We start from the raw sequence: 26,707 nt of genomic DNA, 5'->3' as shown, positions 1-26,707 counted from the left end.
CTCTTGATAATCCACTAAAATTTTCCCTGCTAATGAAGTAGTTAGCATATATTTGATAAATATTTTACATTTTTTTAAATGAAGAGTTACAAAAGGTGCCACCAACAAGACAAGAAAGTGTCACCTACCCTTAACCTTCCCCTGGAAGTCTATTGCAAAGGATTTTATCAGCCATTGTACCTGAATACCAGCGTATGTGGCTGGGTGGGACGTGTACCTCAGCAGCCTGTGCTCTGTTGCGTCCATATTCCAGTCTCTCCAGAGAGGCCATGGTGTCAAAGTAGCTGAGATTGACCTGAACCTTTGCCTGAGTTTGTGTTGACAGCTGTCCTCAGTGGATCCAGCTATAAATTGGTGCCTGGTCAGGCAGGCTGAGAGTCAAGTTCTTCTGTCTCATGTAGGTAACAGAGACAGGCACTTCAGCAGCAACAGTCTGTGGGCAGCGCATTGCCAGGACCACCAACATTTTTCAGCCGACACTCAGAGTGGGCCCTTGCATTTCACACCCTCTAAAAGCTCTGAAGCATGTATGTGACGATGCAGAGCAACACAGCGTCCCCAGGCAGGTGCAAAGGAGAGCCCTTTATTGCAAAAACCTGGCCTTTTTAAGCAGTTAGCCCGTTACCAGTTTACATAAATTTAAGGCACACCAAGCCCAAGTGAACCAACCACAGTACACCACGATGTGGACATGAGGCAGTCACGCAGCACGTCTCTCACGTCTCTCACGTCTCTCTACCCCTATTCCAACTGAGTCACTCTCCTATAGTTCCCTTCTACTTAGCCTAAGTAGTAGGCCTGAGCCATGATTTTTCAAGGGTAATAAGGCCCTTATGTTGTAAGGCTTTACAAAGACTCAACAGAGGTAGTCAGGAACATTGAACAGTGCTTTCAGGAAGGAGTGGGTAGAAAAGGAAAGGAAGTTTGCAGTTTGCTGTGTCTTCATGGGAGAGATGTGATTTTGTGTAAACCTTTGTCTTTGTTGGGTTTCATCTGCCCCTTTTCATTGTGCAGACTTCTGACACTTCATGGAAACCACACAATGGTAACTTTCAGTAGTTCCACCTGCAGAACGGCCACCATGGCCTGGCTTAGCTCACACTCTCTAATTCCCCTCCTGTGGCTAGAGATGCCATGACTTACACAAAGGCTAAATTTAGCTTTTGGACTAACAAGAAGTGAAAGCTGGGGGCTACCACTGACACTTTTTTCAATTCTTGTAAGTCACTAAGGGTCATTTGGGGCAGGAATTTGCTCCCACTCAGCCACAGGAGCACCATGTCGTGTTCTCTTTACACCAGTGGAAAGGATTCTCGTGTGGGATGCAAAACCTTGTCTGTGCTCCCACCATCCTTCTGACTGACGAATGCCCGTCACTGCTGGCAGCGCTGTGTCCAGCGGGAGTTTGCCAGCCAGGCATTTAGATGTTCAGCATGGGCAGGGCGTTCTCCTAAATCACTCCTTCCCAACTGAGAAATGGCAGGGAGCTGCGCCAGTCACCTAGCGCTCCATTCCCGCTTGTTTTTTAATAATCAGATACAGTATTTACCTGCGAGATCAATGCTACTCGTGTAGCACACCGGTGACATACAGAAGGACCTTTTCTAAGCGGCGCTGTGGGAATTGCGGCCTCTGCAGCAGGGCTGGAAGCCACTTCTTACCTAGCAACTGTTTCTAAGTAGGACAGCCGCTGACTGCCCTCATGGCGGAGTGGATGAATCCTGCAGCACCCTCAGGAAGGGAACCTGGTGCCAGGCACCAGCCGGCCTTGGAGGACAATGGGAGGAAGCAGAGGAACAAGCGGCGGGGAGCGGGAAGGGTTTTAAAGCCGCAGGACATGGACGGGAAAGCTGCGTCAGAAGGCGCATGGGGACTGCTCTGGGCTGTTCAGGGGAGAAATGCAAATAAAGAGGGAAAAAATCCAGGATTGTCAGAAAGAGAGGTCTGAAATCCTGCAGCTTGCAAAAGGTTTCATGTATGCCCACAGGACTGGGAATGTGGAGTAGGAATGATGTGTGGGTATAAACTACCCACCCTTCTCACACCGGTTACAAGAAACTCCACCTCAGCCAGAGTGCCAAAAAAAGCATTCACAGTTCTTACCCATGGTAGACAGGATGATGTGTGATCAGCATTAAATTCCTCACGTGCTGTTTTGCAAATGTACTTGGTCGTGACTGGGTGGCTCTGCTAAGAAATTATGTTTCAGGTCATAGTCATCATTTCCTACTGAAGACTAATGCTCTGCATTCCTGCATAGTGCTAATTATAAGTGGAAAATCTGTGTTTTTAATGCCCCGTCAAGCTTTGACTATTCTGAAACATTCTGGGTAAGAGAACACTTCAGCAATTGTAGGTGGTGAGAGGCATCCAGTTTCCTGAGCTTAGGAAAACAAAAAGTTGCTCCAGTTCACAGATTGTGTTGGACTTTCTTTTTGTAAGGTCTGTGGTGAATTTCAGTTTTCCTTTGATTTCTCCTGCAGATGAAGGACTGAACCATGAATGCAAACTCTGCAATCAGACATTCGACTCTCCTGCCAAACTTCAGTGCCACCTGATAGAGCACAGCTTTGAAGGCATGGGGGGCACCTTCAAATGTCCGGTGTGCTTTACAGGTAGGAGCCCATCACTGCTTGTCCCAGTCATGCCCTTAGCTCGACCTTGCAGAATTCCCTGAAAAAATGTGTTGTGTGCTGGCTTTAGGTCAGCTTTAGGAGGGAACATTACATTTTGCTCATTAATAACATTGATTAGAAATCGTTTAGAAAGCTGAGCTCCTTGGAAGGTCGGTCATCCATCTGTAAGAAGTGCATTTCAAGCTCTTCTATCGGAAGTTTGAGTTTTTTATAATTACAGAAGTGATAGTCTGTTACCTTCCACGGTATCACTTCCATGTTTCAAACCTGCCAAGGTTAAAACTGTCCATAAATTTGTTCTTTAAAGCTACGGATGCTTCATCTAAACCAATAAAACTCAGAGCAGAATTTGGCCCCAGTTCCCAGGCATAGCCTGTGCAGCAGCATTCTCCTCTGATGGGGTAAGAAAGCCCACATGCGTGTGTTTGTTGGCTTGTGGCGGGAAGAAACACCCTTGTAATATGCTTTAGAAAGCAAACCATGCTGTCTTGCCACAAGTCAAGTTCTGCTCTCCCCTGACACAAGTCCAAGTGTGGAATAATCCTCCCTGAGTCAGTGCTGTTATTCAGTAGTAAAACCCAAGTGAGAAAATAACTTGACCCAGTAGGGCTAAGCACTGCAGTGTTTGGGCCATAATGAAGAACAGAAAAATGCTGTTATTGGAAATGAAAACACATTAAAAGGATGCCTACTGAGTTGTTGTGAGTTTTTTTAAGGACTTCCTAATAGAACATTTCATAAAATGATAACCTAAAACATGAGTGTTACTATGTAGCTTGCATTCCCAATTTTGCTTTAAAAGATGAAAATCAAAGATAATCACAAACATGACAAAACACTCTTTGGGTATTCACACATCAATGGCATGCTAATTCTGGAAGCCATTCAAGGTTTCTGTTTTCCATTAATGGAAGTGAAGGATTTTCATTGATAAGCAAATAGACCCTTTAATACCTTCATTCTACTCCTTTTTGTTTGGCAGCTCCACGCCCAGTGAAACCTAAGCTAGTGCTTAGGAAAATTAAATTTGAATTTTTCATCTTTCAGATACGGTGGCTGGTGATGATTATTACCTCTCTGTGTTCAGGTTTCACACATTTCTGTGGGTTATAAAATTAAAAAAATACATAGTTCCTCTTCACTGCACAGCTTGTCTGAGCATGGGCAGTACCATCAGAAACAGTTCGTCTGTAAGGTGTCTGTCTTCAATAATTCTTTCAGTTAGGCATTCCTTCAAGTTTTTAGTTTTACTACTGATTCTACCAATTTTTTTCCTTGTTTTTGCTTACACGTTATGGTGAGACCTTTTTTTAGTGTAATGTCATGAATCTTCCGTTTCCAAGTTTAGGGTGCTGTAAATGCAACATAAAAACTTGCATATGTAAAGAGTACCCACTGAGGGTTCTCCATGTGACCAAGATCCCTGATAAAACTAATCCTTCCATTTCTGAGCCAGTAGCCTTGTGAAATGTGTTAAAGAGTATGGAGATAAGTCGATTCCAATCTGTGCAAAATTCTTCTTGCTTTTTGCTGATGGGGTAAATAGACAGCGAGCATTAATCACAAACAATGTTGCTTTATTAGCAATGTGCCATTAAATTACTTCAGCACATCTTGCTAGAATATTAACAAGAAGTAAAAATCACCAATATAAGTTTTATATGGAAAATGGAACCTGATATTTTTTTTTCCAGGGTAATGAGAAATGTGATTAAAATGTATGACTCAGAAGAGCAATATTCTGATGTTTTTTGTTGCCTTGCAATTAGAATAATTTTAATGATTAGGAGTGGAGTCAAAGTCAAATGCCAGCATCTTTAATAAATCCTTTCTCTGCCTATACAGATTAATATTGTAGATGCAAACTTTTTTAGGTCACAGTGCACCAGGCATCCATCAGAAGTCAGTGCTGCCAACCCAAACACTGCCTCTGGCATATACAATTTAATTATTAATAGTATGTCTCCTAGGTAAACTGTTACACAGTCTTAGGGCCTTGTTTTGTAGTCATTAAAATTGAACATGTTTATATTATTGAAACCCTTGCATTCAGTGTGTAGGCAGAGTTGATCTTAAAGTATCCAAAGAGAATTTACCTGCAGTTCTGTTTCACATTTATAGACATTGCCCCAGTATAGCTGTGGGATATAATTTTTAACATTAACACATTTAAATACAGAGCTGTTTGTTAGCTTTAACTTTAGGCACACAGAGTAAACAGGACTTCGGCATCTGTGCTTTTCAAACCTGTTGGTTGCCAGGAAATAAGTTTTGTGTGTGTTCAATCAAAGTGCAGTACGCATGAAGAAATAATTCTGAACAGGAAATGGCATTTTCAGATACTCTGTAGATGAAATATTGTTGAAATTGGTTGTCCTGACAGGGTCTCTTTTTTTTCCCTTGGTCAGCTGTTGGGTTTTTTTCCTTACACCAGGGATCTGTTTCAATTAATTTGTTTTAGAAGAAGCTTCACACTTTGTAGATAAATGACATTCATTGGTACACATTATAGCAACAGTGTAAGGTGAAATCAGAATGCACTTGCCTAATTTTATGTCCTGGAATTGCTCAATGCTATTGGGAGATTGTTTTTTAAATCTCTTCACTTACAATATGAAATAATGAAAAGCTTGCTCTTTGTCTCATATTTCAGTGTTTGTCCAAGCAAACAAGTTGCAGCAGCATATTTTCTCAGCCCATGGACAAGAGGACAAGATCTATGACTGCACACAGTGTCCACAGAAGTTCTTCTTCCAAACAGAGCTGCAGGTACCACATGTGTTACCTGGGGGTTATAAAAGCATTATGTATTTGATCGCTGAGTTCAAAGTTGTACTTGCCATGACCTCCTCTGATTCTTGCTTATCATCAGGATGAGAATTAGAGAAGGTCAAGAGAAATTGCAGGTGATTCAACCCATGTTGCTTCAAAAAGATGCTGGCAGAAAGCCACCTTGTACAGAGCTGAAATTCAGGATTCTTGCACTGTAGGTTCTTGCAGCTCAAGGTATTCTCTAGGAGAGAGAAATGAGCAGCCTGTTTTTCTGCTTGATAGCCATAGTAAACCAGTGAAATGGAAAATAAATGTATCCTTTAGTCTTTAAATGTGAAAAGCTATGCACTGACGTAGAAGTGTAGTGATGGCAGAGAGGGGAAGTAGAGAGAATGTCTCTTTTGATTTGGTGGGGAGTAAAAATAGAGTCAAAAGAATGTCTTTTTCTGGGTTATTGTCAGATTTGTAATGAAATTTTTTATTTAATGGTAAACAAAAGGAGAAAGAGGGAAAGAGAGAAAGAAAAAGAAAGAAAAGAAAGAAGAAAGAAAGAAAGAAAGAAAGAAACAGGAACACAAGGTAAAAATTACTTTTAACAATGGAATTAGGACTGGATTTTGAAAAGAAGATTAGATAACTGAATTATGAAGATGCATAATTACACAGAGTGTAATTATGATTTGTACAATCACCTCTGAACAAGTCTACCCCATACTTTCATTTCAAAATAGATGGGCTCCCAAGCAACTGCCTTCATTTTTTTTTGTTGTAATAAACAAACATGTTTTTCCACTCAAAACTTATTCCTGCCCAAGACTAAGAAAAAGATTTTGCTCTTTCCATCTAAGCCTCATTCATTGAAACTTCAGCATAACTGAAGCACCTGGTTTTCTAGTGAAGGGCACAAAAGGGTGTCACTACAGAGAGAAAGTCTGCTCTGCATGGGCTAGATGACTGTGTATTGGTAGGTCCATGCTGCAGAAAGCTCTTACTAGACCCCATCTCGGCATTCTTAGTGACAGCCTCCCTCTGTCTTATCTACCCTTGCAATAAGGAAGAGGTATTCATTTACTTATACACTTAATTAATTATGTTTATTATTATTTTAATTAACTTGGATAGCCCTACCTCAGTGGGGAATGCATTATGTTTAAAAAAAATGCAGTGCCATCATGCCATTTGCATTTATTTGTTTGAATTACCGTCTTTCTGCTCTTACCTCCAGTTACCTGCCCAGGCTGCTGAAAGGGCAGCAAAGCACTGAGGCAGAGCAGTAGGTACTGAGCTTCGGGGTCTGCTTTTGCTGAAACTACATTGATTTCCAGCCCACTCTCACTTAAAACCCATTCTAGAAGTCATTGCTCTGCTCAGATTATCTACCACCTAAAGCAGTGCAATCTTTGGCAACTGTCCTCCAGGTTATGCTTCTCTATCCTTTCACATTTCCTTGGTTTGTGTTGGAGCTTGAAGCGTAGCTGTATGTTTATTCTATCAAGAGCAGTTCCTTACTTTTTAAATTAAATACGTATCTAACGTTCTTCTCCCAGGCACAGGACATGTCAGATTAGAAGGTAGGTAGGGTCAGCACTCCATGGTTGTAGGGGAGGCAGGGTAGAAACATGAACAAAGTAAAGCAGGGCAGAATGCAATAGCATAGAAGTCCTATCCACATGTATGGTTCAGCTGATAATTAAAGAGAATTCATTTAAGCATACAGAAAATATAATATATAATAATAGATATTATTTTATATAAAATATAATGCATTATAATGGTGCTTAACTTGGTGTTTGGCCAAGTGTGATTCTTCACTTAGCATTTTCTGGCTCCTGTTATGAAAGAGTAGCCTATAGGAACATAAGAATCCCCTCATACTATGTTCATCTCACCTTCTCAGTAGAAAAACTAAGTAGGACTCCCTTTAGAAGTTTCCATTATTTCACTCCAGGCACTTGCTAGGAATGCAACACAATCCCATGGGACCACATTCCAGTGAGAACAGAGAACAAATGACCAGTCCTGAAAATCAAACCTTCAATGTATTGCTCAACCTTCAAGTTGAAATAATGAAATTTTACAGGAATTTGCTCTTTGTTTTAAGATCTTTTTGACACTTCCTTTGTGCTCTGTACACTGCTTTTAAATGCCTTTGAGCTCAATAGCTGCAGAACCAGCTTTAAACTTTTTTGGATACTACCTGCATATGGAGGAAGCAAATGGAAACCTTCTGTAACAGTTAGAAGTTTATGCTTTAAGAGTATTTCAAGTCGTGAATTTTTGTACTTACATGTTTAAAAAGCTATATGGTGTATTTATACTTCTGAAATGGAGTTGAAAAAGTATGTCCCTAAAAGTGTTTATTCTTTAGAATAGAAAACGTTTGATAAGACATGCTTAACATAATAAGGGCTTTTCTGAAATAGGTTTGTACAAATAAGGAAGCTGAAAGGTAGATGCATTTATAGGTTACCTAGATTTCCCCCCCAAAAGATTAAAATCTTCTAATTGAACACCTGGACCATTTAGTTCTCTATAGAGGATGGATATAACTAAAATAGTGTTCTCCATTCATTATCCATAATATTGAATTTTTAATTTATAATGAAGTAAAGAAACTTATCACTAGTTTATTATTGGATTTTCATTAAATTATGGTAAAGGAATTTGTACGTATCAAGACTTCTTTTTCCTGCCCACATGCTCTTTCCAGTGCCTGCTCCTTTTTGTCTTAGGCTTAGATCTCCTTTTTGGACATAGGCTTAGATATTTGCTCTGGTGTTTGTGCCTCTCTTGTCTCTGATAAGGAGTAGCCTTTTCTTTCTTATTTCCAGTGCTAGTATTAATTCCACAGAATCAGAATGATTTGGGTTGGAAGGGACATTAAAGATCATCGGGTTCCAACCCCCTGCCATGGGTAGGGACAGCTTCCACAAGACCAGGTTGCTCAAAGCCCCATCCAACCTGGCCAGGGACACAACATATTGTGGTGTTTGTGGGGAGGAATGAGGTACCCTTGTGGGGTGTTAACCAAAGTGAATGAATGAATTCACTTTCGTTTTATGCAGATGTTGCTTGATAGGAGGGGTACTGATATCCAATAGAGCTGATGAATAATTGTACATTTTTTTCAGTGTTTTATCAGTGATGATAGTTAGTTTTCAGTATGATGCTAGCCAAGATTACATTATCTCAGCACCATTTTGCCCAGTACAAAAATGATATCTCTTTTTGGTGAATTAGGACATTTCCTTAACTTCTTGTGACTAATAATTAGTTGCCCCTGGGGTAGTTAAGTGTCCCCACTTTAGAAACATGAAAACTAGGGCAAGAAATAATTGTATCAGCAGTTGCTTCTCATCCTGTTCAAAAGGGACCTGGCCTCAGTGATTCACGCCCTTGCTGCTTCCCATCTGGACTCCATCAGCACAGAATACCTGGGCATGGAGCCATCAGCCTGTAGGACGTTCCAGCTAATACAGAGAGCTGCAGCACTGGCCCTCAGTAGCAAAGGAGACCAGGAGCATATTCAGTCAGTTCTCTTGCTGTCTATACTGCCTTCCCACATGTTTGTCCAGTTGTGTTCTAAGACTCAGTCCTTAATTTTCTTGGTGGACTGGGTCAAGCACATCTCAGACATGACCTGAGAAATTCTTCCCATTTGGAAACAATGTGGTAGTTGACGAAGTTCTGCTCTGTGAGCATTTCTACCAAAGAGCTGGAGATTTTTCCTCAGAAGCTAGAACTTCCTCACAGACTGGCCAGTGAGAGCATGGAACAGACTTCCACGGCAGTTAAGTATTATGACAGATGTTCTCAACTTAGGCTTTTAAGAGCAGGATGCACCTATATGTGCCAAAGGCTCCTTCTCTCATACAAACATATACCTGTATGTAGATTTCTAAACCTTCCCCAAAATCCCAACCCACAGCAACAGAGGTCTACCAAAACAAAATACAGAGCTCTTTCCCCAGGGAAAGGATGAAAGAAGGAATGAAGCACTCCTAGCAGATGTTACTCAAGTCGCTTCAAACAGCAGGAGAACATTCTTAGCTCCCAGTACAAGCTGCTGAAACAAAGCAGAACAGAGGCAGTATAGAAGAATCTGTGGAAGTTTTATGTAGCTTAATGTGAGTCCTCTGGATTTCCAGTTTTACCATTTTCTTGTTCCAAGGTTAGCACTGTTGAAACTAAACTTCTACTTTCTTCCTCACTACTTTAAGGGTTAAACTTTCCAAAGATCTCAACATTGAAAAATGCTCCCAAAAACTCAACATTTTAAAACAGCCTTTAAAATACCCTTGACCTGAGCTGGAGCAGAACTAAGCAAGCTCTAGGCTATTTCAAGAACTAAAGGCTTGACTGAGACCTTTAGTGGAGACAGTGGCAGAGCTGGGATTCAAGCACTATGTTCTCTCATTTGGGGGTCAGCTAGAGAAAACTGCTAATTAACCTGGGCTGGGGTTGTCTCCTTGTGGCAGAGGCCTTTTGGGGCCAGCTGGGAAAGAGGTTGGTGTAGGAATAGCATCAGCCACAGCAGCAGTGGCACAGCTACCTCCATCTAGGATTGTTTTGCCAAGGCCCCCACAGTAGTTGAGTCTGTGTACCATGTGGGTCCCAACAGCAGGGGAGACCGTGAATAATTTATGCTCTTTACGCAAAAATAGGCACAAAACTTTTAAACCTGCAGGATGTTTTCTTCACAAAGAAAAGGCCTCAAAACATTTTTAAGAGAATTTGGAGATTAGTTTTGGCATTTCTAGGTCCCCAAGCTCTTAGGGTGAGGAGTGGAACATAGATGCTGGCTTTCTAGGCCCCAAAGGCCAGGAGCCAGCAGGGAATAACTTTGTCAGCTCTTCTTAAAAAGAAGCCTACCTGGAATCCAATTAACAGTCAAAGCTTTAGGCCAGCATTTGCAAACTCAGTGGCCTATTTCTGAGAGGGTGCTGAGCACCTCCAGCTGCAGATAATGCCAGGGCAAGATGCTGGTGCTGAGTACATCAGGAAATCAGGTCAAAAATGCCTGAAGTTAGGAACCTTGATAAAAGCATAGGTGCTGAGCAGCCACAGCCTCGTTTAAAGTTTCAACAAAACACTTTTGATGCCTAAATACAGGCATCACATTCATTAATGTTGGCCCTAGTCCTTAGCAGGCAGTCAGCTTGATTTTCTCAGAGCAAATGCCCAGGAGTCAGAAGAGTTGGAATCATTTGCAAGGTGAGATACTCAACTTGCTCCACATAACCATGCATGCTCTCCATCTTGTGAGGGAGGGTGATGATAATAATATGTGTTCCAGAGATACTAGGTTTGTAATTAATGTTTGTGTTTTAGGGGACTAGGCTGAGCTGCATGCATTGCAACTTTGCTTTTTCTTCCTGAGCCCTTACTGCGCATTCTGTTTCAGATAGACACATGTGCACCAGTATGTGCATTACTTTCAAGATTTAAAAAATTCAGAGTTGTGTTCCTGAGATTTGAGACTTTTTCCCCCTAGAAGGAAGAATTATTTTCTTTGCAAATTTTCTCAAAAAGGCAATCAAGAGAAGCACAGTGGAGGCACTCATGCATTAGATCTTTAAGGACATACCTTCTAAGTGTTTCCCCTGCAATTCTTTTTCTTCAATGTCAAACAAAGTTTAAATACAAAAAGAAATTCTTTGAATTTCCTTCCAGTGCCCCTTCCCTCCTGGGGACTGAGGGGTGTTATGGCCACATTAGGTTTTCATGCGGTAATTCTTCTCTAAATAAGAAATTTCCAGGTTTGGAGCTTGTGAGTTCACCCGTCTTTGATTGGCCTATTCAAATGTAAACATTCCCTGTGGGTACTTCATTAGTTCATGAATATTTATAGCGCATTGCAAAGCCCACCAAGCCCAAAGAGCCAGAATTTTTCAGGGACCATTTTGATTTCACTAAATAGTGATTGTCAAAGATGAGCTTAATATTAATGTGTCTTATTTGTCTCCACATACTTCATATATGAGTAACTCTGCATACCACAGTCAGCCTGTGACATTTTCTATAGTCTTTCCTGCAAATAAGGAGCAAACAATGTATTCACAAAATCCCTTATACATTCCCTGTGAGAACAGTCCTTAAATTTCTGGAACAATTGCATCACAATTATGGGTTTGTTTTTTCAGATGCTTGAGTAATATTATTAAAAATTATGAAAATACAGAATTAATTAGCAAATTACAGCACTTAAGTGATGGATATTACATCTAAATACACATTTTAATCCTGAAAAGAAATTCAGACTTAAGGAACCATAAAATGATAAGGAACTGAAAACTGAATATACTGTCCTGGGTGCCACTCATAAAGTACCTGTTCAAAAATAAGCAAAAATTTATATTCCTTCTCTTTCTAGGGGACAGAGTCAAACCCAAAAGCATGTATGCTTGAATATACGTCCCTGTTTTGCCTACCTCTTCCTGTTTATATGCTTGTATGGCAGGATTTTTTCTGTAAAATATAAGTACCTATTAAAAAAAATAACCCATGCATCTGTTCTCCAAATTGACTCATATGGTCTATATTAAATAGATTCTGCAGAATCAGGTGGTAAAATACAGTAATCCTGATGACTGCAAATCCTTATGACATGCAAAAATGTTAAATGAAATTTGTGGTTTCCAGTCTGAAAGCAGCAAATATTGTCTCTGAAATGTATCAGTGATATTGCAATGTCAGCAATAAAATCATAGTTTCTGAGGATTTTTTAGCAAATAGAACAGTGAGATGTGTAAGATTTCAGCCTAAAGAAGCAAACCAAAAGTTGCTGCAGAAAAAAAAAAAGGTACAGAAAGGCAGAAGAAGAAGGGAACAAAAAGCGGAGTAGAAGAGAAGCAGAAAGGAGATTATGGGACAAAGAAAGAAAGAAGATAGAAATAATAGTGGCTGGGAAAGCAAACATTTTTTCTTCTGAGTGATGCTGGTAATAATGATAAGGCACTAGTAAAAATAAATCATGGTAATAATAAGGGGAAGTTCAGTTATTACATAAAGGCCAGTTTCTACCCTCAGCCCTTACAGAAACCTCATTGAACATCAGAGAGTCCTGTCATAGACTGAGGGCAGGGAAAGCAGTAAATGTATTCCCTGACCCACAGATAATCATTAGAAATGGAATTCTGCCCTTTGCAGAAAATGAGGTTTTATCATCTGTGCCCTGAATGTTTCAGCCTACACCTTGCCATTAGTCAGATCAGTTGGCACATACACCTGGAGTAAGCAGAAGAAATAAGCACTCTGTTTGCATGTGAATAATTTCCCTGGTAGATCAGTTCAGTTCTGTTAATTGTCCATCCATTAATTTCTTGCTAATGTAGTTGATATCGATGACTGATTTTCTGTGCTAAACAGGAAGCACCACTTCTTCATTCTAGGACACATTCCTTCCTACAACTGCCCTGCTGTTAGCTACCAGTAGCTGCCATTATATTATCTTTCATCTGGCCCAGAGCTGACAACAGATGGCCATCTCCGGGACTGCCATCAGTGTGACTTTATGAAGCATCCAGCTATGGTGTATTGAGGAGCTTCATGGCCAGTTCTGCAAATCTGATTTCCCTTCCCCCTACCCTGCTGCTGGCCCCCCTCACTCCATCTCCATGAATAAGCTCCTTATTCCTGGCTCCACTCTCCACTGGTCCTGTCATTAACCAACGAGTGGTGGCACACTGTTATCACTGGACGTTTGCAGCTCGAGGTCTGCCCCTCCTTCCCTCCGCAGCGCTGGCACAAGGTTCTTGTTGCTCCCAGCATCCTCATTCCTCCATGTTTTCGGTGAACCAAAGCACAGGCACAGGGGCTTGGTAGAAGCAAAACTGCTGCCTCTTAAGATCTGTAGTTCAAACCCTACCTTCTTCCACCACAGAGCACCTCCTCAAGCTTCAGGGTTTTTATTTTTTTTTTAAGTCCTACAAGACATGCTGCCAAACCAGCACTGAGTATATTAAGTGTGAAAGAAGTTAAAATATTGATCAGAGACCTAAAGTGGAGAAAAGCGTAAAATTCACCAGCATCCTGATTCCATTGACATGTTAGATCACTTGGAAAAGCTCTTTCAACTGTGTGGCTGCTGTGCATTTTGGAGAAAGATATATTGTTTGCTCTTGACAGAGTTTTCTAAAGAAAAGTACCTCCAGAGCCAACCCATATTTTACAAGAAATTCACATTTATGTCCTTTATTGTGATATTTGCAGCAAGTCTACAGCTAGTGAGAGTCTTTGCCCTCAAGCTATAAAGGAGTAAGTCTCCATTGTTGGAGAGAGAGCAGCCGCCTGTGAAAGGCTGAGATGTGGTAGGCAAGATGAATACTGCTTAAAAGCAATGCTTGCCATGCTGTCATTTACAACAGGAACACTGAGGATTTAAACAAAAGTGAAAGGCATGGTAAATGAATCCTTTAAAACTGGTCAAATTTTCAGCTGCCAAAAATAACAAGTTTTCTCCATTGATAGGTTCACTGAGTAGGAGGAAAGTTGGGAGGGGATGAATTCCCCTAGGGAGGAGGTGCAGATAGTTTGGGAAAACAAGGTGTGGTCAGTGATTCATAAAGAGACACTCCAGTAAACAGCAAACTTGGCTCTAATGTAGTGGTTTGGGGGTTTTTTTTCCGCCTTTTGCTTTTTTTTTTTCCTCTTTACTTTGTTTTTGCCTTTTATTTTTTTTTTTGGTGTCGGGGGCAGGGTAAGAGCATCATTGGGCCACTCCGTTCTAAACATGAGTGAAAAAGACTCTGGTGCAAAGTGGCTACACAACTGGAAGTGCATGTTGCAAAAAATGTGTATGTCCCCCATCCAGAAGGAACAGGTTTGGCATTTCTACCTGTTATTTGAGTCGGTTTTGCCATGCTTTGATCAATCCAAGGTGCAAACATTTTGATGGGAAAAGAGTGGAATTTTGCAGGCTCTTGTGATTTTTTAGTTCTTAAGTAGAGCTTCTTTTCTGTTCAAAGCTGAAATTGAGTGTCCGCCACCCTGTTAACAAAGGAAGAGAGAAAGATGATTCAGTTCTCATGAACCAATACTGCTGAGTTACACGCATTTCTACGTGCAGCTTTGGTTGTTTTTCTGTGTTGTTATAGTCTCGTTTTGCCGGAGAATCGCTAGGCACAGTCACGGATCATGGGTGTGTAAGTTTGCTCGGGGATACGCTGTGTCCGTGAATACTCTGCCTCCCCCCACACTTCCTCTGTGTAGATGTGTGCTGTGTAAGATAAAGAACCTGTGATATTGTTAAATATTAGTGGTGCATTTTGCTTGGCTTTGCATTTGTAAAGGTGAAAGGTGATTGTGCAGGAAAATGGAACAGTATATTTGCTGTGAGACAGGCACTAAGAACTCACTCCCATGCTCAGTTATAATTCATGACTGTACTGGTGGGAAGCCCTTATCCCTCTGTGGAGTTAATGCATCTCTACTGTAACCTGCTGAGAGCACCCTGTGTCCCCTCCCACCATCTGTGCATTCACTGGCATGCTTTCTCTCTCCCCCTTTACTGTGAAATCTCTTGGTGTTAAAACTGTCACACTACTAGTGCCTGCTAAAGGTGGCTTTATGATGTGTATTAATGCTGAATTGTCATTTAAGGGTGAGGAGGCGGGTAAAGGATATGTTACCATTTGTTTTAAGCTCTTGTTAGAAAATGCTGGGGAGCAAATAGACAGAAAGGTAGATTTTTCACTTGAAACAGCAAACAGCTTTGAACAGTACAGAGAAATTGTCACAGCTCAGGATAAGAGCTGTTGATGGCAAACGCGTATTTCTTCCCAATCTAAGCATATTTAACTGTTTCTTGGCACAGTGGATCTCTGTCTCTCCATGTCAAGATCTGAACCAACAGCACTGTAAATTGAATATGTTATTTACCCATCAGCTGAATTTTATTAGCTTGAGATTTATCTACTCTTTTAGCTGAAAAGCCCTCTTGCAGGCTGCAAGTTGCTTCTTTGCTACCTGAGACTTGAAATTCATGTGACCAAGTGCTGTAAGCTAGTACAGTCTTCACTAAACAGGTAGTGTATGAAGATTTTTTATTATTATTATTGCTGTAAGGCACTGTCAGAAGACTGGTGAGACTGTCTAGCTCCGAAAGAATTGCACTCAGCTCACAGAGATTTAGATGATGCTTTATCAACCTGGCACTTTACCACAACATTAAACTCAGAATATGGTTAAAAGACCATGTACTTGACTGTCACGGCAATATTAATTTGCAGTGTTTCACTGGATGTAATCTCATGTAGTCTGTTGTTTGTATTCCTTTAAAACTTATAAATCAAATCCAGACCTGGAATACCAGTGTATGAACTTAACAGATGTGCTGCCATAAGGGACCTGCTAGGTTATAAACTGCAGAAATGATCTTTTTCTATTTAAGATTTCTAGCTTATTCCAGGGAGATTTAGTAACCACAGAAGTAAGGTGGAAGGTCACACGCTAGGACGGTAGCACCCACCCGGCGCTTGACGTTGGGTGTAATTGTCAGGAAATCCACCTCTAATCATTTTATTATTCAGTTGTAGCATCCACCAAAGCTCCTGAGCAAAAGTAGGGCAAGAATGACTTCAGTAGCTCTGTGTCCAGGTTTTCTTAGGTGAAAGATCACTTTGAGATGACACAGCTGAGTAGTCAGGCTGAAATCCTAGTTGGTATTTTATTAATTTTGCACCAAGATAAATCTTGAAATTCTGACAAACTCCATGACAGGTGAAATTCCTTCTTGCAGAATCTGCTCAGCAAGAGGCTGCTCATTTCGTTCTGTTCAGAGGCAGGCAACAGGAGGGCAGCTTTATAATCAGCCCTCAAAGGAGCCCTGGCCGCCCCAGAGCCTTGGACTGATTGAATAACTCCTGGGCCTCTTCCCCTAGGCCTCCATCAGCAGGGGTCCTGTGGAAAGCAATCTCCCGCAGACTGGCACTGAAGTGAGCTTTAAACTACTATTTTCTGCTCTCCAGAGGAGCCTGGAGTACTAAAAGATAGATGGACTGCAGATATTTTATGAGAAACTGTCAGAAGAAGAGCAGAGTAAATGTTTTTTTCCCTCCTTCGAGTCACACGCTGCATCACTGTAGAATTTTTCCCAGAATCTTTTATACTGAAAGTTTTAAATTAATTGGTCACTAACCTTAATTTCTCCCCTCCCTCTTATTTTTCTTTTTTTTCCCCTTCCCTCTTTTTCTTCTTCTCTTTTTTTTTTCCCCCTTAAATATTCACTCGGAGGCCCTTTGCTTAACCACAGTTGCAGAAAATCAGTACCATTTGCACTGAAATATTTATAATGACAGAATGAAAAATTGGATTCATTTTCTGGCCTGTAGCCGAACAGTCTGCAACTTTGCACAGCATTGTTTAGCATCTCTCATTCCTTCCTTTCATTGGGGTCCTTTTCAGACACACACACACACACACACACACACACACACGCTGCCCATGCTTCAGAGGAATGTTTAGCAAAACACAGAGCCATTTTTAATCTCAGTCTTGAGAAAACAACTTGTCTCTAACTTTGCCACCATCTGGGGGGGGGGGGAAGCAAAGGGGGAGGTCCCCGGGAAGCATGTAGAATTCCTCTTACAGGAGGGATTATGGAGAGCGACATGCAGTAATCTGTCCTCTACACTGAAGCAGTGTATGGCTAGCATTCTGCAGGTTGCTTCGGTGTCTTGCAGGTTAGGCAGGGTGGACTCAGTACCAGGCTGGATAGCAGGATCTTTCCAGAAAACCCTGTTCTGCCACCAGGTCCCTCCGTGGACTTGAGAAACTCATTTGTCCACGAAGGAAGAGGTTGTCAAAAACTCCCTTTTGTGCCTGAGCAGAGACTGTAAAAATGCCCTGTGCTTCTTTGCACTTCTGGAAGACAGAAGATGCTGGAACTGTACATATTTACTTCCCTTGAAGCAATGGTGTGAAGGTGAAGTGGTTGATGTTTGCAAAGAGCTTTGAAAATGAAAGTGTAGATCCTCAGGCTCCAATTTGCATCCCCTGCCAGTATAAAAGGTACCTTAGTCAGACAGCCAAGGATTCCCTCAGTACGCAGCAAATCCTGTTTATTTTGCAAGCTGGTTCTGTATCACTCCCTTTTGGTCCTCACAGGCATGTCTCAGACTCCAATGAATTCCAGGGATTTTTAATTGGTATAACAATCCCATGGGGCTATTATGAGCTGGCATAAGTTTGGGCAGTGTTAGGAATGCTTTAACATGCACTGAGGACTATGGTAGCCCATGATTTAAATGGTTAGGCTGCATGGATTTACAATAATATACAGTGAACATGTAGGAATTAATCTGAAAATGCACACAATTTAGCAGAGAATTGTAAGTCTCTACAGATGTTGGACTCTTGTGCAGAACTTAATAGGGAAATATATCTGTGAAAAGAGGTATTTCAAAAACCCTTAGAAATTACTCTCTGGTGAGTTTGTAGATTGCCTTGACAATGCAGTTGTTTCTGGAAAAACAAGGCCTGTGGCCAAAATCTTAATTTCTAATGCCTAAAAAGAGGCTTCATGAGACAATACTGGGTCCCCCAAGGAAGTGAGTTGAATGCAGGGGTGGATTCTGCAAGGTGCTGAGAATCTCCTGAAAATGCAGGTGACAGAAATTGCCTGTCAAGGTTCAAAAATGTCATCTTGCTAACTTCACCCATATCAAATTTATGACATAGCTCTATTGCTGACAGCAGGTGTCCATGTATACTACTAAATTCTGATCTTTCAATTCTACATCACTCACCTAAGCAGAAACTTTTTCTTTCTTTGCTTTTTTCTGTGAAAGCTTCTTGATGCTGGCTCCCCCTCGATGCTCTCAGGAGCACAGCCTGAGCAGGTGTGCCTAGAAGCAGTAGGAAGGGGTGGACATCTGCTGTAGGCGCCAGCACGGCTCAGCTAACGCAGCACAGCATTCCGTGGTTTGAGCAACGCACAGTTCTTATCATTCAAAGTTTCTTAGGAACTTGCAGATTTGTCTTTTTTACCACGTTTCCCAAGATACTTTGACAGGTCAGCCTGAAGTGATGAGCGTTCTGACACAAACTGCGTCACGTCTTAGAAATTTTGCCTGCAGTTGTTTTACTTTAGTATCGCTTTGATTTGGAAAGGAACTTCGTACAAAGTGATGTGGTTTTAGGATATAACAAAAAAAAAAAAAAAATCCAATGTGCATGTATTACAGACATTTCTGTAATTTCTTGTTTTTCTTGTTTATCCCTTATTATTGCTTTCTGATTTTCTTTTTCCTTCATGTATATAAATGAAGAACAATATAATTTTTGTAATTTTTATCAGTTAATGGGAATCAAAACTAACAGAGATGAGAAAGAATGTGAGCTTTAAATGCAAATATAAAATATGTTTTTAAACTGACAATTTGAAAGCAAATTGCCCTGACTATGTAATCACAGTTTAAGGAGGTCACAGACCCAGAGTAGGCTCTTTCAAATGCAGTAGTATTTCTTTTTTTAGCTGACCAGGACACAAATATACAGATGTGTAATATTCCTTAGGATGCTAAAAAGATTTGTGGGTACCATAGACTACAGACCACATTGAAATGGCAGTACAGATGGAATGGTGCAGAATTGTTACTGAACAAGAGGGACTGTAAGAGTAGCCAACAAACCAATGTTTTATCTCACTGTTGAAGAGAGTACCTTTCTAAGAAAGCTGTTTTCTCTGTGGGCCTGAACTGCTGTGTGGGTTTTTGTTTGGAGTGCCAGTCTGTTTACTAAAGTTATTAGTTTATAAATTTTGCCATGGTAAAGTAACTGTGAGAGATTTAAATTAGAATAAGTGCCACTTCTGTGTGGCAGGTTCCTTTGAGGGCTGATTAGAAAACAGGCCTCCTGTTGCCTGCCCCTTTATGCATGGCACTGTTGCTGTGGGTACTTGTTTATAGCTAACTTTTGAATTTATATAAGTGTACACTGTGGTATGATGAATTGCCCTCCAATTGCAAAGATTTTGCTTTTTTATTATTTCTGGGTTCAAGCTAATATTTTAAAGAGTTATTTTTATTTGGTGGGTTTTATTTTGATGAATTAAAATTAACTTGGAGTAGTAAATTACATAAGATCGTGAGGGTTATAGATTAGCCTCACCATAGCTACAGCACATCTTTTTTGTAAAGGAATTAAAGTTCTCTGTTTCAGATACCTTGGCACTAAATGTAGACAGCAAATGAGTGTTGTCTCCAGTTATTTGCCTCATAAATGTGATTCTTTTCACTCAGTCTGAAGATTGCCACACTAAAACCAGTCCTAATGGGCAACGAGGGGTGAAAGCAGCAGCTGCAGGAGGCTGGATCCCCTGGCAGGAGATAGCGAGGAGACAGGAGTATCCAGCACCACAAGCCAAAGCCAAAGTGAGGGGTGGGGACATTTCTTCAACTGTCAGTACCGGGTCAAGGCAGGACCTAATGACGTGCCTGACTTGCAACATGTCACCGGCCAGCTGTCTGACAGGAAACAGAATGACCAACCTCAGAGAATGACATTTGCTAGGAGGATACATCCTCTCTCACAGGGAGGAAGGAAAAAGGCATGAAAGGAGGCTTCTTTGTGTGGTACTTCTTGTTTGGGGGAAGAGTATTAAATTGTAGGAATTGGACTGCACTGCCTTCCCCATTTTTTAAGGTCCTGTAAACAGGAGGAAGTGAGAGTAAAATTCCTCCCATTTAGCTGTGGTCACATTTCACACTTCTTTTACACAAATGCAATTGACAAAAACTAAACGAGAAAACAGAAGACAATAGAGACACCAAACTGCATTTTACAACCAACAACCACAATGACAAACAAGAAATTTTCTTGTCCTGGTACCACATGCTCCAGATTTATTGATTTACAGTGTGTGTCCTCACAAAATTTAGAGAATGACTTTGTTATAAAAGGCAAAATAGCATTCTGGTCTCTCTAAAAGTCACCTTTAAAACATGGAGTTTCTTAGACTTAAAAGGGGGAAACACAGATGAGGTTGCTCTAAGAACAAAACGTTTCAACATAGGGTTCTTAACTGTCTAACTAATCACCAGCTATGAAGGGATAAAAATTGTCCTTAGTTTCCTTTCCAAGCAGTAGATTTGTAATTCACATACACACCAAGTCTGCCACATAAGCACTGTCCCAGCTCCTGCTATTCCTGGTTTGAAGAGCTGTAGGAATAAGGACTGTAAGATGTCCAAGATGGGCTGGCACAGTAACCGGTTGTGAAGGAAGTCAGAGCGCAAAATCCATGGGGGCCTCTGCTTATCAGCTCAGAAATCCTTGGCTGTTACCATCAAATCTGCTCAATCTGGCTTGCCTTGCAAACTGTCTTGAAGGAAAAAGATGCACCAATGTGCAACAGAGTTTGGAGCTTTTAGAAGAGGAGGAGAGCTAACAGAGCACCATAGCTTTTCCTTTTCTATCCTACACAGTCTAAAATTGGCATACCATGGGCAAGGGGACAAATTCTCATTTGCATTCCTGATTTCAGCATCCAACATACACTCCCATCCATTTCTGCATTATCTTAACTGGGTGTATGTATGTATGCTTGCTGGATGGATAACTTCCAAACATGATTTCCACATGTGAAAGGAGAGTTTGCAGATTTTAAAACTGGGCTTGTTCAGGGTTTGCTTTCACCTAAGCGAAAATGTTAGCCACTGAGAGTTAATCTTGGGCTGATCCACAGCCTCCAGTGTGCCAGGTGCTGTTGTACAAGGCTCCGTGCACCAGCTGGCAATGTGTGGAGAATCCAGATTCCAGGCTGTCCCCATGTCACCTGGTAAGCACAATACCCAGTGTTATGTCAGGAAGGTAGGGAGGTGAGCTCGACGATCGATACAAGTGTGGGATGTGTCTGTCTGTATAACAGGAGTGCAGACAAGTTACAGCACTTTTCTTTCAGGCTGTATCAAGAAACTTGTAATTTCACTTGTAATTTTGTTCAAAGAGATTCTTGTACATGCACCTGTGGAAAACTGGAAAGTATCATTGTTTTAAAGGTTGCCCTTTGCATATAAATCACAGCTCTGTGTGCTTCCCCATTTTAATTGGGTGACCTTTTGAATCCTATGGACAGGAGCTTGAATTCTGGTCTTGCAGGTTGGTTGGAGATTTGAAATCAATTCATGTTTTAGCAATTACTCTGCTTAAAAGCACAGACCCAAAATGGAAATTTGAGAAGAAGAATTCCCCTTGGAAAGTTCCTTTCTGCAAGTCATAGAAAACTTCATTGCAGACCAAATAGATATGCACAAAATCCAGATCTCATTTGTCAGTTTAATCCTTGAAAAGGATCAGGATTCATTGAGTATGAGAGAAAGAGGAGGAGTAAGGAACGTGTAATGTTTCCAACAGGACATTTTTGTGCAATTATCAGTTTAAGCTTTCATTATTTGTCACTAATTACTGCACTGAGCTGTTAAATATTTAGTAGTAGTTTGTTTAATTGGGTTTGACCTATAAAGGAATCTGTGCATAGCACAGCTCCAATTCCAGGAGCCAGTTCCTCACTCACAGCTAGGCAAATTTGTATTCACATAAGATGATCACATATTGTCAGACAAAGGGGTTTGTTTTTGTTGTGCAGGTTTATTACCTCTCTCTCCCCCACAGATTTATTTGTCTTTAAGGTATCTGAAATCAGAGCACAAAGTAGAAATGCTGCCTGTGGATGTAAAAGGGGAGGTCAGTCAAACTTAAACTTGTTTACAGATGTTGTAGTTTAGAAAGCACCAGCATGATAAATTAAACATAACAAAGAAAAAAAATTAAAGCAGAGCAACAACTAGCCCATGAACACGTCTTGTAAAACACTGACTTAATCCCTGAATATCTTATTAGGCAGTATTGCCTATCAAGGCTTGTCATCCTCTGTTACTCTGTTGTACAATAGCTGCAGACAAATCTGTATTTGTTCAACTTTCGGTTCAGCTTGCTTTGTCTGACAGGATGAAGAGACTTCTGGCTGTGGCCTCTGCAGAGGGTGTACAAGAATCGATCAGTATACAAGCAATATTCACTTTGTTTTAGCCTGGCTGTATTCTTGCTTGATCCTGTCTTGAAACGCCCTTGATTTCAGAGGAGCTTTTCTTAATTTATACCAGGGTAACCATAACCATATTCTAAAGTAATAAGACTTGTGATATATTTCTCAGAAGTGCCTCCTTCTGCCTTTTTTGTTTCAGCTTTTATTCCCACTTAATGAACAACTTTCTTATTGGGGAAGAATGCTTGTGTATTAATTTCAAACATTTGCAGTATCACAAAGGCCTTGCTTTCCAACAGACAAGATTTAGACTTGGATCCTGATTATCAGTACAGCCCCTTTGCCATATAAAGAACAGAGAGGTTTCCCAGTTTTGAAGAATTGTTGTGAACATGCCCTGACTATTGCCCTCTCTCCCCATTGCTTTCTCTTTTACGGGGTAATGCACACACCTTTCCCATGCAGCCAGGCACATCTTGCCTGAAATGGAAGACCTTGTTGCAAGTTTCACTGCATTTCAATGAGCAGCAGGCAGGGTGAGGCAGGCTTATGGGAGCCGATTGCCTGGCACCATAGGTTAAAACAGCCTTCGAGCTACTCTGATTTATGTCAGAGGCTTAGCTGGGAGCCCCCTGCCAACGCTCATAATGAGGAAGGTGCAAGGATGGTGAACAGGCATTGGTGTTTGTGTCTGCTCTCTTCTAGTGACAATGACGAAAGTCTTATTTGCTGTTCCCAGGAATATATGTCGTTCTTTTCCATACAACAAATCTGTGATATATGCACTCGCATATAGTAATGAATCCAAAAGGAATCATTGACATTTTACTAGTGACTTACTGGAAGTCTCTGAAGAAAAATAGGTATCAGGGGTTTTAGTTTGGTTTGGGTTTGGTTTTAATTTTCAGTTTGCATCCCTGAGAACATACTCTTCAATTTGAGATTTTTTTACAGGTAGTTTTTCTCTGGCCCAGCCAGAAATGCTGAGTGGAAAAGCCAGAACACTGAGAGTTTTGCATAAATATGATAAAGAATAAAATCTGATTAGCAGTCGTGCTATTTCAGAAACATTAATGTAATATCAAATCACATAGCTTAGGTGAATTAATTTATATGAATGACTACAATTCAGTGTAGACTTTCCTAAATTATTATTGTCAACAGTGGTCAGTCATGTCCTAAGATGACCACTTAACTGGCAAACATGTCTGAGAACAGACCTGATTCTCAAAGGCTGGTAAACATCAACTCACCACACATAAATGGTATTTGTGAGAACACAGATTCTCTTGGGATTTGGCCCCTTTCTTGTTGTGGAAATAGCTGTGGTTTAGGTCAGATCAATTTTCTTGGGAATCTGAAGTTTCGGAGACTGTATTTTGCTAGGTCTGTGCTGATGAGCAAACTTGGCCTGAATGAAACCCCATGCCTACTTTAGTGTATTTATAAATTCATTGTTAAGCCTTCTGCTCTGCCAGCTGCACTACAGTACTGGAGATGCTGGTGGCAGGGACACTTTGCCTGGACTTTTTCTGTTCTCTCCAGAGCTTCCAAGTCTCCATTCAGTCTCCTAGTTTTCACCTATGAAAAACTCTTAGACATCATCTCTTTTCTAGCTCCCCCATTCACTCAGCATAAGTGTGACCACTGAAATATGAATATATATTTTTGTCAGAAGCATTGTAATTCTTGGGGCGAAACACATCAGAGACATTTGTTAGTTCCGACACTTCAGATACAGTAATCCAAGTTAATTTCTTGTAGTTAGTATTTTATGAAAGGAAGGGTGGGGTCTGAGAGGGGAAATAATCACTTATTAGTTAATGAGCTTCAACTGAAGTAGCTCTTTTTGTATTTCACATTTGTGAAAAAGACAGAAATGTTTACAATCTGAATATCCATAGATGCTATGTCAGTACAATTAAGGATTATAGAATCATAGAATGAGCCTGTATGTGACCCTAACCTTCAATTAATTCATTTGGTGGAGTGCACTATAGAAGTCATTACCCTTAGTACCGAAACCCCAAATCCCACCTTTGCTGGTTTTCTTTTACCTATACAGCAACTGAGCCTTAGAAACCCACAGAACTGAATATTCTTAATTGCTTGCAGCAGCAGTGGAGCTAGTGCCATAATTTGTTGGGGCATTGAAAGTAAGTTTACTGCTTTCAGATGTTTCAAAATGGCCCAGATATTCTACTGAAACCAGTTCCTAACTATGCAGATTTGGCTTCATGTCTGATTTGGGGTTGCCTGAGCCTCTTCCTCTCCTGGGATGAGCATCAGGAAAAAAATACTAACCCTGAGGTCTGTGAAACTGTGAAATAGTCTCCCAGGAGGAGCATTGGAAGCTCTAATTAAAATTGGACTGGGCAAAACACTTGAAATTACACTATAGGCAATAATCCAACACTGGCAAGATGGGTGGAGAAAACGCCCTAATGGGTCTTTTCTGTCTTTAAATTCTATGAATTCTTGTTCTTCTCTTTTATTATGCTATTTCACCTTTTTGTTTAATAGTGACATAGTGTCATCTAGAAAGTATTATAAGACACTATTGTGAGCTGAGTGAGATGATGTTAAATGTCAAAAGAAAATGCAACAGTTTTTCTGCAGGTTCACAGTGATTATACGGAGATAGGAAAAGAGAAACTGACTGTAAGCGAGGGACGTGAATGCAGTGTTTTTTTCTGTAAGACAGTGGCAAATTCATTGCATGCCTGCAATATGTATGTTTATCATTTTGACATTGTGTTTCATGTTCTCTTCTTATGAAGAGCAACCACATTCCACCAAATCTAACACAGGTGTGGGAAAGTCATTTATTCTAACTGTGTAGATTGCTCAGATTGCTGGAGACATCTTCTATCCCAGTGTTTCACAAATCCCTGAAAACCTGGACTAAATAATATATTTTTACATCCTAATTTATAGTTTGTATTTAATCTTAGTATTGTACAAATCTAAGCAACTCGTCAATTCAGTCCTTGAGTATAATAATATTACAAGTCACCAGGAAAGAATCCTTCAGCAATTTAATGGGGCCTTGACAGGAAACTTTGTGCTGCAATATTGAAGCAGCACAAATCTGAAGAAACAGTGTGAAAAATAACCTTTTGTGCTACCTTTTTTATAGTTTAGTCTGAATAAGTTTCATTTATTTGGTTTTGGTGTTACCGCTTAATACTCCTCCTCCCTCCTCCCTCACCTCGCCTCCACATGATATAATATTCCCACAGTGTCCAATACAGTCTTTCTGCATGAGAGGTCATGGAAACCAGGATAAGTAATGAAGCATTGGACCAAAGTTCTGGAAACCATGTTGATCCTGTGCTAGGTTTTGCTAGGCTTGCCTTTCCACAGGACTTTCTTTCTTCCCCTTTGATTCTGGAAAATCCAACATCCTCTTCTTAGCTGCAGACAGTTTGAAAAGTGTGGTAAAGGATAAGAAGTTGGAATAAAAAAAGAAGGGAAGAGAAGCAGAATTTCTTGATTAGAAAGTATAATTTAATAGAACGTGTATTGAACCAAATGTATTGATTAATGTGGTAGATATAGTACTTATATTGATTCAAACTAGAGATTTAGTACTAAAAGCTGTAAGCCAAAAAGCTGTTGCAGATTGCTACAAAAGTCAGTTTAATGCTGTCCTTGAGAATGCCTTCACAAAGAAATTCTTCTAATGTTTGAGGAGTAGGTAGAATGCGGTATATGTCAGTTTGATCCCGGAGGGTTTTATTTTGTACTCTAATAGCTGTTACGAGCCTACATTATATCCAAGGAGTAATTTTCCTTAGGGGTGCCCAGCTCGCTTTGTGTCAATATTCTAGCATTTTAAGTCACGTACAGTATATGCTTCTGGGAACAGTGCAGGAGCCAGCCAGACTCATAATGGTCTGCATTCATTAATAAAGGCAGAAGCTTCTGTCCCTCCATTGCCCACTACAGGGATGCCTCCCTGGTCTTCGGGGACCCGTACAGACACATTTAAAGAAAGCTTTATTTTGAGTGGGCAGGAGATGAAATGCAGGACTTGCAGGCATTTCCTAAGTCAGCTGTATGCCCGAGCACAGGGGTGACCTTAATGGGTCAAAGAAGAATGCAGGTCAAAAGACTTATTATCCAGACTGGTGGAAACCAATTGCTTTTGTTAAAAAAAAAAGAGTAAATTGTAGCGCTTAAAGGTTGATAGCAATGTGGAGTTCTGTTTTACAACCTGGAGCTGGATTGCAGTGCAGTGGGGTGGATTTTTATTTTTTTGAATGCAAAAAAATACAAGGTGGTCTGTAATGTACACAGATAAAGGATTCCA

The 26,707-nt window shown here is 40.6% G+C and overlaps 1 protein-coding gene across 7 annotated transcripts in view; it reads left to right on the top strand.

Moving 5' to 3' along the window:
* ZNF521 (zinc finger protein 521) overlaps window positions 1–26,707 on the top strand; it is a 229,748-nt gene that overhangs the window by 198,205 nt on the left and 4,836 nt on the right. For all 7 annotated transcript variants that reach the window (XM_041477700.1, XM_041477696.1, XM_041477695.1 and 4 more), the window contains 2 exons: window positions 2,484–2,615; window positions 5,290–5,405. In XM_041477700.1, coding sequence (XP_041333634.1) covers window positions 2,484–2,615; window positions 5,290–5,405 — 248 coding nt within the window. The remainder of the gene's footprint in view (window positions 1–2,483; window positions 2,616–5,289; window positions 5,406–26,707) is intronic.

The sequence above is a fragment of the Pyrgilauda ruficollis genome, unplaced genomic scaffold (assembly GCF_017590135.1).
Source record: "Pyrgilauda ruficollis isolate IOZ18807 unplaced genomic scaffold, ASM1759013v1 scaffold41, whole genome shotgun sequence".
NCBI classification, from domain to species: Eukaryota; Metazoa; Chordata; class Aves; order Passeriformes; family Passeridae; genus Pyrgilauda; species Pyrgilauda ruficollis.
Note: the sequence above shows the minus strand (reverse complement) of the source record. Positions and strands in the feature narration are given on the sequence as shown.